We start from the raw sequence: 14,228 nt of genomic DNA, 5'->3' as shown, positions 1-14,228 counted from the left end.
CATGTAGTAGATGCTTGTTAACTGTACTTAGTATTTTAGGTAGTCTTAACACTGATAAAAGTGCAATTGTCATTTTACAACGCAGAGGATAAGAGATCGAGGATGATGATACCACGAACAAGAACAACAAATATCAATAGAAAGTGTGCATTCCACAATGTTGTGAGTGTTTAGCACCTGCTTAACATCCTTAAAGCCTTAGAGATATACTGCACCCCCATGTTTATTGCTGCTTTATTCACAATTGGAAAAACATGGGAACAGCCCAAATGCCCAAAAATGGATGACTGGATTAAAAAGATGTGGTACATATACACAATGGAATATTACTCAGCAACCAAAAAAAAAAAAAAGAAACACATGTATTTTGCAGCAACATGGATGGAACTGGAAAAGATCATGCTTAGTGAAATAAACAAGAAATAAAAGGAAAAATACCAGATGGTCTCTCTTATATCAGGAATATAATGGAACAGGCGAGAAAATAATGATAATGATGATCAGCTATATACCAGAGACAATTTATGGAGGTGGAGTGGGGAATGGGATCAAAAACAGTGGGAGTAGAGAAATGCACTGGGCCATGGTGATGGCACATGGGTGATTTGATGATGGAAAGCCCAAGGGGATTGCAACTGAGATGGAAAATTGCACAAAATGATGTAAAAATAAACTATCACATTAAAAAAAAAAAACCCTTACAGGTATAAACTATTACCACCTTCATTTTACAGGTCTATAACCAGACACAGAGAGCAATTGAGTACTTATTCAACATCACACTACCTGATTGGTAAGTGGCAGAGCTGGAAGTCAAGCTCTAGAGACCATTGCCTACCCAAACTCCTGCTCTACTACTTTTCAAAATCCACAAGTTACACAGTTAATGAATAGCTAGTCTGACTATAAAATCCATGTTTTTACCATCATGCAATACTGCTTTTTTTTATATTTAATATTATTCATTCTTTACTTTTCTTAAGATAAGTATCAGATGTAAAACTGTGATGAAAAACATAATATATACATAAGTACATGAAGTCATTTAAAAAAATGTCCTTATTACTTCTCCCTGGAGTCTTTTCTTACTACCCTTTGAGTATCTTTTCAAAATACTACCTGTGTGTTTTAAAATACAAACACAATCACATCACTTTCCCATTAACAAGCCATCAGGTTGCCTAGCTCCTGCAGGACTGAATGTAAACTCTTAAATTTCACCATCTGGAGGTCTTAGGGCCTCCTCTGTGCATGCTTGTATGTACTCCCACTCTCGTAGCACACCCTCACCACCTCACACACACAGAATATTCACAGGATTATGGATATCTTTGCTATCCTTTCTGGTTTGTCATCCAGTTTTTTTTCTAAGACTCAGTTTAAATGTTACCAGTATACAAAAATCATCTTCCATCCTCAATCATCTCAGACATGATTACATGTCCCTCCTCTGCACAATATACTCCTTATCAGAAAGTATGGTGGTCACCTGATTATAGAACTTCAAATCATATTAAACTATGAATTTCTTGATAAGAATGGCATTCGATAAAATTCTAGACACAATCTGGCCCTTTCTGGTGGCGCAGCGGGTTAAAGCACTGCACCAAGAAGCTGAAACCACTTCCACATGAGTTCTATTCCCACCTGCCCCGGAGGTGACTACATGGCGTGGCAGACCTCTCCTGACTCGCCCGCTGCTCCCATCAGCAGTGTACTTCGTTGATCTGCCTGTTCTGCTCCCCACTCTGTCTCTGGTGAAGTCTTTTGCCACCTCTGAGTCTCTGGCCTGTACCCCAGTTCTGTATGCACAAATAAATAAATCTTTAAAAAAAAATTCAAGACACAATCGCTTAATACTTCTTGTATGAATTAATTCAGTGGTGGATATACAGTATGAGTACTCTTGTGTGTAATATGTGTATGTGAATACATGCTTTTCATGGCAGTGTTTGAAATTTTTTTTTACATCCTAAAATATTTACCTCCAATCATCACTCCTTAACATCTTGCAAAGGTTAAAACTAAATATACTGATTGCCTGATCTTTAGATCATTAAGTTGTTTCTTGTACTATGTGGAAGTTGTTTCATCTATACTAAATATTACTGTTAAGTCAAAAAGTTGAAGTTTCCATTTATGAAACAGATCATTAGCATGGGTAAAATGCAAGTGTGTTCTTATAGAACAATTACAAAACCAGCTTCAGTGTTGACTGAATGGTCTTTGGATGGATGACCTTGAATACTGTATAAACTGACCAAAATTTGAAATAGACTTTAGATACTTATTGTATCTGTTAATACTTTGAAAACAAATGTAATTATGTTCTTCTCTTATAATCATTCACCTGCATTCTTTGCTTACTAATATGGGAGATTCATTCAGCAAGTATGTGTTGACTATTTTGTCACTGCCAAGCCTTCTGCTAGACGCTGAGGGCTCAATAATAATCTGTCACTGCCCTTCAAAGACTTGAGAAACTCTACTAAAGAAACATATATATAAGTGGATATTATTCTTATTCATTTAGTCATATGACTAAAATATATTTCAGTAAGAACCAAAGATTTGGGCTAGTTAATCAAATAGTACTCTAGAGGTCATATTTTAGAGTGTGAGGAATGTAGGCTTTGAAATCAAGTGTGACTTTGAATCTCTCTCTAATACAGTTAATATGTTCTGTACACATAAACTAGTATTGATTTTTTAAAAAATGCAGTGCACATTATGGCATCAATGCTTGAAGGGGGAGTGTACATTGAAACAATGATGTAATTCAATCTTAACTCAATAAAAAATATTTAAAATGTAAAATGAAGTGCATAAAAGTTACCTTAATTGATCATTTTGAGTAGAAAATAAGATATGTAGGTTATTAAGATATGTAGGTCATTAAAATATGCTGAATGAGTAGTAAGTATTCTGTCAATGTACTTTATATACTTTATTTTACAAAAATATATTATTTATATTCACGATTCTATATCAGGAGTAGATGCAATGATAAAATTGGTAAGCATTTTAGATTTTGATTCACTTTATCTAAGAAAAGTATTTCCAATTAGTACTACAGGGAGTATCTAAACATACCACTTTTGAATATGTCCAGTAGTTTTTCTAATTATTTCAGTGAAATAGGAAGGATATTGTAAGCATGAAATAAAACTGGAAAATCTAGAAAACCATAAAATTGCCATGAACATAATCACAATAAGCTTTTTACTAATAAACAATTTTGGGCCCTGTTTACCTTTTCAAAATTTGTCTTTTCCTTAGTAAAGGCAATATTTAGCAGTCACTAAATACAACTGTGTGACAGATAATATTTTTCCTACCCGATGGGAAAATGTAAAGATGATTATGTGTGTGTATACAAACATGTATATATACACATATACACACATATATATATACACATGTATTTTTTTCTGTTGTAGTTTGTAGTCAAAAATGAGGAGAATGAATTACTCTTGGACTTCATTTCAAAGAGGTAAGGTGAGAAGAAGCAAAGCACACAGACAACAACATTCCACTACTCCGCTTATCCCAAACAACCTGGTTCATCATCCAGAATCAGCAGTTACTTAACGCAGGAGACTCATGACTGAAGTGATAAAGATTAATGCAAAAACTAGCATCCACTAAAGGTTCATAAATCTCTCTGGAGGGAACCAGAAATCTGTTTCAGAATATAGATGTTTAGATAGATAACGTTTTTACTTGTACCAATGTCCTGATCCAACCATGGGGGAGAATAATAGAACTATGATTCTCTGAATATCAGAAATTGGGAATACATAAAATGTCATAGGATGAGTTACTAGTTTGTGAAAAAGCCTGTTTCTCCAGAAATGCAGCCTCGTTTCAGGAAACAAGCATTGGCCTTCCTTTTTTTTTTTTTTTTAATAATGTATAAGCCATTATCTTCAACATTTTTTTTGTTGTTGTTGTTAATGAAGTGCTTTCTTTCTCACATAGTTGTTAATTTTGAACAAGATATGATTTCTCCCCACGGGGGTAGTCACTGTAGTTCTCCCATCAGCAAAATACCCATAATGCACCTTGAAATAGGATGAAATTGATTATTCTAGCTACATGAAATAGGCTAGAATACATTTGCCAAACCTACAAAGTCGAACACATACCAACTCTTAGTCCTTTTACTTAACCTCCTATAATCTCCATCAATAAGGGTGTGTCTTCAGCCACACCGACCTCCACACTGTTCCTAAGAGTTCCAGGCTGTTCCTCTGGAGTCCCCAACAAATGCTACTCAAGCTTGTCCTTTAAGTTTTGCTTGGTTAGTATAATCTGATTCACAAAGTCAAAAGAAATGCTACTCAATCTATCATTTACTTAAAAATATTTTCTGAGGTAGAAAATATTTATTTTGTGCAGTAGCAAAACTGCAACTGCTTTTAAAATTTCACAGTAATACCACTCCAATCCAAATGTGCATATAATAATGGCTATTATAATGAAAAACAGAAATGACTGCCCATCTCTGTTTGATCCCAGAGAGGCTCAACATAGGCAGACCGCTGACAGAATTATAATTAAGTCTAAAGCTTTGAAAACTAGTAAGAGACAATCCCCTAAAAGTTAACCTATTGATGCAATCTGTTGTGCACGCGCAACACCAGGAAGGAATCTCTCACATGCACGCACACAAGAACTTAAAACAAGAGTAAACTGCCCTGGGGAGTCATCTCTATAATGAAGTCCTTTTGGCTTCAAAGCCTCTGCCATTAGTCCTTTTACAGCTCTGCTGTCTGCTATGGAGTGTTATTCTCCAGTCACGAAGGCACCAATGGCTATATGATGGCGTTTCAAATGGTTTTGGATTATGATGGGAATCACATAGCATTCCACTGTGGTTTGCACACCTACTCTGGTCTCAGAGATTCAAATACCAGGTGAGATACCTATATTAACAATTAATAACCATGTGCCTTAAACTGACACTTAATTTTCTAGGACTCAGTTTACTTGTGCATGAAAAAGTAATGGTACTACACATGTGATAATTCATCATGCATTGTATAGAAGCTTAAAGATGTAGAGCACTTGCAAGTTTCAATTGTCTACAAGGTCTCTGAGCAAATCTGAAGTAAGTTCTGTTATTTTCTCTATTTTACAGATGAGAAACAGCCACACAGAAGCTGACTCAACTAAGCTTACAGAACTAGTGAACAGTTTGGAGCTGGGATCCAAAGCCAGTTTCTTAACCATTATGTTGGCAATCTCATAGGAATTTTCTGAAGATTAATAAAACAAATCATGGAGAATGATCAGCAAAGTGACTAACCTAATTATTCCTTGGAATAGATACTCTGAAATTTTTTTTTTTTGCTTTTTTCAAAGTTCCTGTGATAAAAATAATATTCAGTAAGCTCATGTCACTCTAGATTATAAGGTTTTGGAGTCTAAGCATCATAAATATTACACATTAGTGAGCAGCAGGCATGTGAAAATTATTCTCAATATATAATATAGGCAATTAAATATTAATAAATTAATTTGTTCCCCCTTTCATGGTTTTTACTTATGACCAATTTATTAAAAGGTCAGTTCTGTGACTACAAAGTCTAAAAATATCATTTAGAAACTCTATTATTCACAATGCCCTTTATGATCTAGAAACTAAAACATGTGCAGAATGTAAGCACAATAAAGTTAGATTAGCATATTTCTATTGACTGAATATTTGACCTCAGATAAATAAATGTAGACTTTCAAATCAGCTTCAAGCTATAATTTTATACACATTCTCTCCAGTTTACATGTGTCTCAAATAAGCGTTCTTAAAAAAAATACAGTGTTTGGGCATTAGTCTATTTTATTAAATTATAATTAGTGAAAAAAAGAAATCCAGCTAATTTGCAAAGAGTTGTTTAAAAGTGATGAGACAACTTTGAAATAGCTTCTAATGATATAAATTTGTAAAATTGAATTAACCTATCATCCTAAAATATGTAAGGTACAATTAAATAAATTTTACAATGCAGAAAATTTAGCCACCAAGTTAAAGATCGTATCTGTTATCATCTTGGAAATCTGATATACCAATTCAAAATTATTTTTTTATTTACCTCCAAAGTTTCTGAAACTATTTGTAGTGAAGATTCCAACTGCACCTGGCTTTATGTCACTTAAAGCCAAACCCATCTGCTTTAAGATAAGTTTAAGCTTCTTGATAAGTCTGTCTCTAAATTCATACTAGAGAAAACTCTAATTTAAAGCTACTAATTTTGCTCACTTGAACCTCTGTTTTATACTTCCTTCCTGACTTCTCACTCCCAACCAAAAATAAACAAACTAGCAATATATGAACTGACCAATAATCTGCTCCCATGGATTTAAGAGCGATGTCTGGATAAAGACAATAAAATGGAAGGAATCACTGCTTTGCAAACAGAATCTTAATTAGGTGCATAAATAAAAACCCTTTTACTGCTCCAACCTCTGAAGAAACATTTCTCAGCTTCATCTCACACTTTCACAGTGCAAACATCCACAACCTCTTTCAAGGAGGCGTGAACAACTACCACGAGAAATCTTTTCAGATTTGAAGCACTGACATTTATCTAACAAAAGCATTGCCACTAAAAAAAAGTCTGTTTCTTAAAAATTATGCTTTAACAACCTAAGAATTCTATTGAGTACTGTCCTAGAAAACTAACTGTCCAAGAAGCCAGGAAGGGAAAATAGTTAAAAGTCACAATGGTTTTCATATTTATCAACAGTCTTTTTCAATTCAGGCTCTAATTGGTTAAAAGTAACTAAAATATTTATTAATTCATTTAGAAACATATTACTTCTAATAATGCTTTCTACTGCAAGTCAAGCATCATTGCTGTTATATTTTATATTTTACCCATTTTTTTTTATATGTCAAAGCTGGATGAATTGGGTGAAACCAACATTTAACTGCAACAATATGGATCCAGAGGTAGAACAAAATACAAAAATATAAATAGTTGAAACTTTTGAAATATGAAACATTACAACAAATATTCCAACTGCAGCACATTTCATCTAGGAAATAAAAAGCACAGTATTTGAGGCTGCAGTTCAGTGTCTTTCTGTCTTTATCCCTTAGATGAACCATGAAAATAGGCACTAGCCTGTGAGTACAGAACCTACAAACACTGAGTCTTATGATAATTTGGCAGCAGACTTAAGAAGAAACTTAATATTCTCTGCCTCTCCATTCCATTCCCTTCTTGTTTGTTCTTCAGATGAAGTTATGGTTTTTGATACAGGAGATTTTCATGTTTTCTTAGCCTCATTATAGGGACAAGTGGTGGCAGGAAGTTAAAAAAAATGGTCCTGAGAGAAGACAACCTATATAAATACAGAAAAAGCCAACAACTGTGTAAACTAAATGAAAGTTTTGTTGACCTAATTAGGAGACTAGTTTCAATTGGGCTGCAGTAAAGTCATTCAAACATACATTATGGCATATACAGCTACACATATTTGTGATGGAGGTTGGGGAGGTGATTGATATTTTAAATATGCTTTTAAATTTTAATGAATTTCTTATTTTTCATTCCATTAATTCTTTGGTAAATACTGCTGGTTTCAAAACAAGTAAGATTTTAAAGAAGGAATAGGAAAATCTATAATGACTATGTTGCAAGGAAGCTTGCCAGACATTATGAATTCATTAATTTTTACGTTTAACTCCTCTAGTGGTGACTGAGAGGAATGGAACAGATGTATATGGAACATATAAGTAGATGCATAAATTGATTCACAAACCTAATCACCTTGAACCCTCAGATATTGTTTACATCTAAATAGGCCCTAACACAAATCATAAGATTTGTGTCTATAATTTCAAATTCTATACTAAATAAAAGTGAACATGCTAGTACACTGACCAGAACTGCTGTTATTCTTTGGATAACTTATATGGAGGCTTCTACCTCACTTTCTAATTACTATAACCCTTGCAAAGTACGCCAATGAAGAATGCTTGCAAACAGAGTGGGATGAGTATGTATTTGTCTGATAAAGGTCCACAAAATTAATTTTCAACATAGAAGATAACTATTCATTTTAGGACAAGGAATAATTTCAAATATGTCCCAGATTGAATGATTCAGCAGATTGTACAAGTGTCTAAAATATTTTACTATTTTACACTCACTTTAGTTATGCAAACATCTTACAAAGTAAATATTCCTAAATATGAACATGACACCAAGCTATTAAAAAGCTATTAAATGAAAATATTCAGAAGTAAATCACCCCATACGCCCTAAAAAAAGCAAGCAAGTAAATCACACATCACATTCTTTACGCAAAGCCTTCCAACGGGCAGTCCTCAAACATACTGTGTTTCAGTATTGCCTGGTTCTTATTTAGTAGGAGATGATTTGTCAGCAAAATGATGACAAAATGAAAACAGCAAAATGATGACAAAATGAAAACATCTTACCCCTATTTCATTTCGTCACATATAAGAAAATGAACTGTCATTATTTCATAATTACTCCTACCACTATGTCTTGGCAGATTCTATTAAGCAAAGGCAATTTAACGTACTTATTAGTACGTTAAATGAGTGCCTTTGGGGACGTGACAGTGATGCGACTTAATGTTCAAGGTCTGCCCTCAGCGGCTATCCTGCCTCCTGACCCTGGCCTGAGGCTGACCAGGCCAGGGGCCTGCAATAGTCTATGTGACCGAGTACATACCACATACCCAGCCTACACTCTGCACAGCTATGCTTGCACCTGAAGCCAAATTCCAAAGGTAAGAAAGAAGGGTGCTTTTATTTGCTCTATAAAATCTGCTAAAATTCTAGAATTGCTTTCCTCACTCGAATTTCTTTGTGATTATCTATTGCAACTGGAAAAAATTTCAGACGCAAAGGTGCCTTATTCAGAGATTAATGTTTTGCAGATCAAACAAATTTTCTTCTTCAGACAGTGGTCATTTTTCATAAACAACTGCAAACGAAAATGCAGACTATTTACAGGTAAAAACTACCACTGTGGAATAAAAATTAAAATGTCTCATATCAGAAACAAATGATTTTATATTGTTTCTATTATCATAAGTTTCATAACATTACCAGTATCAAAAGGTTACACTAAAACACAATGGACAATTATACAAACAATTTTATAGCATTTGGTATTGTTCATTTCTAAAAACTGTAATAGAAGATCACTACAGTGATTAGGAAATGACAGTAGCAGGTTTTGCTTTATGGATAGGATTCTGATATGGATAATTCATTGAAGTTCCAGTGAAACTTATGTCATCTATGTACATCAAGGTTCCTAAAGCTCAGTAAGCAATAAGGGAAAACATCATCCTCAAAGAAGTAATTTTTCAATAGGTAAAGTAGAAATAGAAGCAATGCATTGTCTAACACATCCTCTCATATATTAAAGTCGTAATAATATTAATAGTACCTGTATAAATATGTACTACAGCTAAGACTACATCTATATCTATATTTGATCCTAATTTTTATGATTAGACTTTGGTATATATGGATTAAACTTGGTATTTCTATTTACATAAAATTAGTCATTAATTAAACCAAAAAATTGTAACAGCATTATGTTTAGAGAAAACTATTTAATCCTTAAGTAAATAAATTCTGTATGTCTCCCAAACACGGTTACATATTCAAAAGAATGGGGTGGTTTTGTTTGTTTTTGTTTTGTTTTGTTTTTTACTTATCTATATGTTAATGGCCAAAGCCACAAGAAAAGGCCAATTATTTTAATATTTGGAAACAATCCACTCAAATGGCATATTTATACAAATCTGATTATACTTGGTAACAAAAGGAAAAAGGAAAAACCAAAGTAAATAATTCCAAATACTCACTGCTCAATGCAAATTGATACTGTGCTTGAAGAATGATGGACAAGGTAGGACACACTCAAAGGTTAAAAATGTCATGTATGTATAATATCTATAGATGTATGCATTTATGCAAAGTAAAACCAGTGTATGTAATGCTGTAATAACCTAGCAATGTGCAGCTTCTCGCTAACACTAGTTCCTAAGTCAAATTACCTACATGGGAAATTGAACAGCAGTTTCATGGGTATGACAACTGAAATCATAATCACCTAATAACAAAGCACATACTGAGGAAGAAACAAGGTGCAAAGTAAACAGTGAGAAGGCAGACACTCACCTTCGGTGCCATTGGGAGTCATGGAATTACTATTTATATGAGAGTTATCGAGTTTGGGACCACTGGGGGATTCACTACTACCACTCAGACGGCTATGCGGGCTGGTTAGATCCTGCATTTCCATAGACCTAAAGACAAGAAGTCTTCCGTTTGACAGATGTACCAAATTCATAACACCACTATTTAATGCGCTAATCACTTGACACCTTCTCTGAAACACATTCGTACAAAAGTCCCATTGTATCTCTTTTCTTACACTCAAAATAGTTCCTCTTACATTTTAACTTCAGTCATCCTTTCATAACATGTACTATTAAAAGATGGCATTTGCTTTACTTATCCAGCCAAATAGTCACATAGGTTTTTTTTTTTTAATCTTTTTTTTCTCTTACATATTTCATTAAGGCAGAGCTAATGAGATAACTATACCTATTTTAATGTGCAAAGAAAAAATGCAGACATGTTTTCTTTTTAAGCTAAAAAAAGGCATTATTTTATCTAAAAGAGAGATGTGTAAACTGGTTGGATAGGGGAAAAAATCACTTTTCTATGGACTCTTTCATCTAATAAATTAGCACTAGGTACTCCCTTATAATTTACTACCCAATTGTAATTTAATGGGTCTCCAAACCAAATAAAACACTCGAAGCCTATAGTCTAGTGACAGGGAATGAGATAGTCCTGATGCATGTGTTTACTCTGGCAAACTGCTTAATTGTTCCTCTGTTTCCCTTGAAACAAATGCAGCATTAAAACATTATGATGTCGGCTCACTTGTTTGCTTTGTGGATTACATACAGCGTGCCCAATTGAAAAGGGATAAGGCCAACATACAGTGAGTCCCTGTGAGCATTAGCACTCGGAATACCTCAGCTGTCACTTACTCAGGGAAGCAACAATTCTACTTCAGTGCTGAAATTTCGCACTTTTACCAGATAAAAATGGCTAGATTCTCCTAAAAAGTTCTTAAACTTGGTAGTTATTTTCTAAAAGCTCCAAAGCCCTGCTTAGGTTCACAGTGTAAGAACTGTCCATTTATATTTAATATTCTAGTAGTGAAGAGAGAAAAGGATACATTTAAAGAGATTAAAATTGCTAGATACCACTGCTTTCTGACAGTCGAGTTTTTGAATGCCTAAAACCTATTCACTTTGTTATACTTTGAGTTTTTCTTTAAAAAAAAAAAATGGGGGAGTGTTGGGGGTTAGTGTTACATATGTGAAGCTTACACTGTGCTCCTTACCCAACCAGGTCAATAATACTACAGTCATTTTAATTGCGAGGTTGCTCTTAAACGGACTGGAAATAGCAGTTTTTAAAAGTTTAACATGAACCGTTTTTCTTCTAAAGTGAGTTTTCACTTCCCCAAATCCTCTGAATTCAAACAAGGAATGGCTTAAGATCCAATTTTTCTCTCCTAATTCTTATTACACATTCACAGTTTTCCTAACACCAGAAACTATAGCCCATAATCTTTTTCAAACCCAGTCTCCTATTCCCTTTCTGCATACTTAAAATGTTTTACAAGCACACACACACACACAAATTGTTAAGTAATTTCCAACCACCGAGGCTGTTGCTATTAATAGAAATAATTAAGAAATACTAGACAAAAATAGATATGGGTCAGAGAAAGGTAATCTCCAAAAATGTCAAATATCAACAATATCCTTACCTGCAACTTGAGGAAACAGCAACATCTGAACTGGTTTGAGATGTTTGCACCTGTGATCAGGGTAAAAAATTAGAAGCTGTTGTTAACTCTGCTTCAGTGTCAGCTCTTAATTATACAGAGCACATGGCTGAGAACAACAATGCTCTCTTTTAACCAAAAGAGAAAAAGGAGGATGCTGCAGCAGTGAAAGGCATATTGTCTTTAAGTTGAGGTCTCCACTGTTGTTTCCTCTTGCAGGTCTACCCTCCTCCTCCGCTTGTCAGGGGGAAGGCAGCCAAATGACGGGATAGTGATTCATCACTGGCCTATGACAGCTGCAAACGGGATTACCCCTCCCCCAATCAACATGCAAAGCAGCCTTGCCCAGGCAGCTTGGAAAAGGTGCTTGGAAAAAAATAGCTATTAGCAAAATGAGTGTGTTTCACAGCAGTAGTTCAACAATAATCCTCCAGCATCCTCAGAAGATCTTTCATCTTCTGCTATCACCAGTTGAAATAGAGTTCCCGCCCACCCCTTTGACTCCTGACAGTTTCTTATCCTTATCATGATGGTTTTCTCTTATATTTACTATTTGTCACTTAACATTCACTGAAACAGCTTCTGGGCAATATTCAGGCCATGCTGGACTAACTACACATGGCAAAAGCGAGCTTTCACGAAGTCCCATCACTGAGCAATGTTGCTCATTTACTTGGGCAACTGTAGGATTCAGTGACAGCTTATTCATCACTTCCCTGGGCAAACAGCAAAAGAAGCTTGACTTTTATTTAATTTTCCATCTTTTAAACCAGGAAAGAAAATGGGTAGCTTGATAATCAGTTCAACATCCCGGTGAGGCTGCGCTTTGGAATCTTTTGTCTTTAGATGACTCTATTATCTTCACGTGCAAGTTTTGCTGGTCACTACCTTTCCTCCAGAGGCATTGAAGAAAATTGCCAGCAGGTGGGAAGCCTAGGTGAGGATGGGCTGCTGGTTTGTAAACTCAGGCTAATGCCTAGGCAGTAAGGAGCATTCTGCATAAGGTTTAAAATGGCTCAGAATTCCACATCTTTGATGTGCATTTTCATTCAACCTGAACTGACATCAATTAGAGTTACAGAACAAAGATGAGAACTGAAGCATCTCAAATAGCATTAAAGTTATCCAACCAAACATCTCTGAGTGAGTCCTGTTTTTTTTTAATTATGACTTATGAAATTAAGAAATACTACCATTTTAGCAAGAATAAAGCATCATTAAAGTCTAAATATCTTAGTGTAACATTACATGACCATTCTAGGTATGCATTTCTCATTATGTGCAAGACGAAAAATAATTCCTAAGAGATGCCTGATTGCTAAATGAAAATTTAAGTTTAATACTTGCAGGTATGTCATTTTGCGATAATAATCATCAGCTATTTTTGTTAAAATTAGCATTCTTTCAAAAGATTGTGTTCCTTTAGAAATTGCAGCAAATAGCTCAAGGATGAATTTCCCTTTTTACTTATTTTCCCACTTTTATACACCTGGAATAAATTATAGGTGAGAACTAACTTAGTTTTAAGAACTCCTTTGGCTTAATTATGTGAAAGCATATGTAAAAATACATTCCCATTTTAACATTAGCTAAATAATGTGTCACTATACTTTGGAAGTTTGATTATATTTATAGATGAGGCTTAACCTATTATAATCAATATTCAAATCAAACTATTAATAAAAATTGAACTTCAAAATAAAACTATTACAGCACATTTTCTCACTGAAAAAAAAATGCATTTTTGCAACACATTTCTTCTATGCTGGCTCAGCTGAGTCTACTGTACTTTCATACACTGCAATTTTTGAGAGCCCATATCCATGATCTTCATTTCATTAAGTATACTTCAGATATATTCTTTTGTGTCTCAAGGATTATTTAAACCATGTGTTGTGTGTTACTGTATTTTAAAATGACTCTTTAATCAAAATAACTTTAAAACAACTAATCCTCACTTAGGCTGGTCAGCTGAATCCACATCGTGGTCCAGGAAAAATAAATCTACTCTCAAGAATGCGAATGCAGACAACAATTAGACACAGATGTGAGCAAAATTAGTTACAGTTTACAAAATGCTACACTTCACATGCTTTTAGTTTTTTATGTGTAGTACAAGATTACAGTGCAGTAAGGAAACATACTCTTACAATGACTTATCTAAAAAGAACACCTATTCCTGATTGATGCAGATTTTCTCTTATTTTTGACAATATCTCTGGAACTTTCTCTTAAAAATCATAAGGTGTTTCAAAAATAATTAGGTATATTTCCAATCAGTGGAGAAAAATTATTTCCTAATTTTCAGAAAAATGTTGTTAGGCATTCAGTAAACTCATAATGTCTATTTTATAGCTA

General features: G+C 34.3%; 1 protein-coding gene across 6 annotated transcripts in view; it reads right to left on the bottom strand.

Moving 5' to 3' along the window:
• The window catches only part of EYA1 (EYA transcriptional coactivator and phosphatase 1), a 147,149-nt gene that overhangs the window by 130,155 nt on the left and 2,766 nt on the right, over positions 1-14,228 (bottom strand). For 2 of the 6 annotated variants that reach the window (XM_004679805.1, XM_012722916.1), the window contains exon 1: positions 10,178-10,301. In XM_004679805.1, coding sequence (XP_004679862.1) covers positions 10,178-10,301 — 124 coding nt within the window. Of the gene's footprint in view, positions 1-10,171; positions 10,306-11,852; positions 11,992-14,228 lie in introns of those variants that run through there. The other 4 variants (XM_004679806.2, XM_004679804.1, XM_004679807.1 and 1 more) reach the window with 4 other exon arrangements.

This window comes from Condylura cristata, unplaced genomic scaffold (assembly GCF_000260355.1).
Source record: "Condylura cristata isolate star-nosed mole 26May11 unplaced genomic scaffold, ConCri1.0 scaffold00009, whole genome shotgun sequence".
Taxonomy (NCBI): Eukaryota; Metazoa; Chordata; class Mammalia; order Eulipotyphla; family Talpidae; genus Condylura; species Condylura cristata.
Note: the sequence above shows the minus strand (reverse complement) of the source record. Positions and strands in the feature narration are given on the sequence as shown.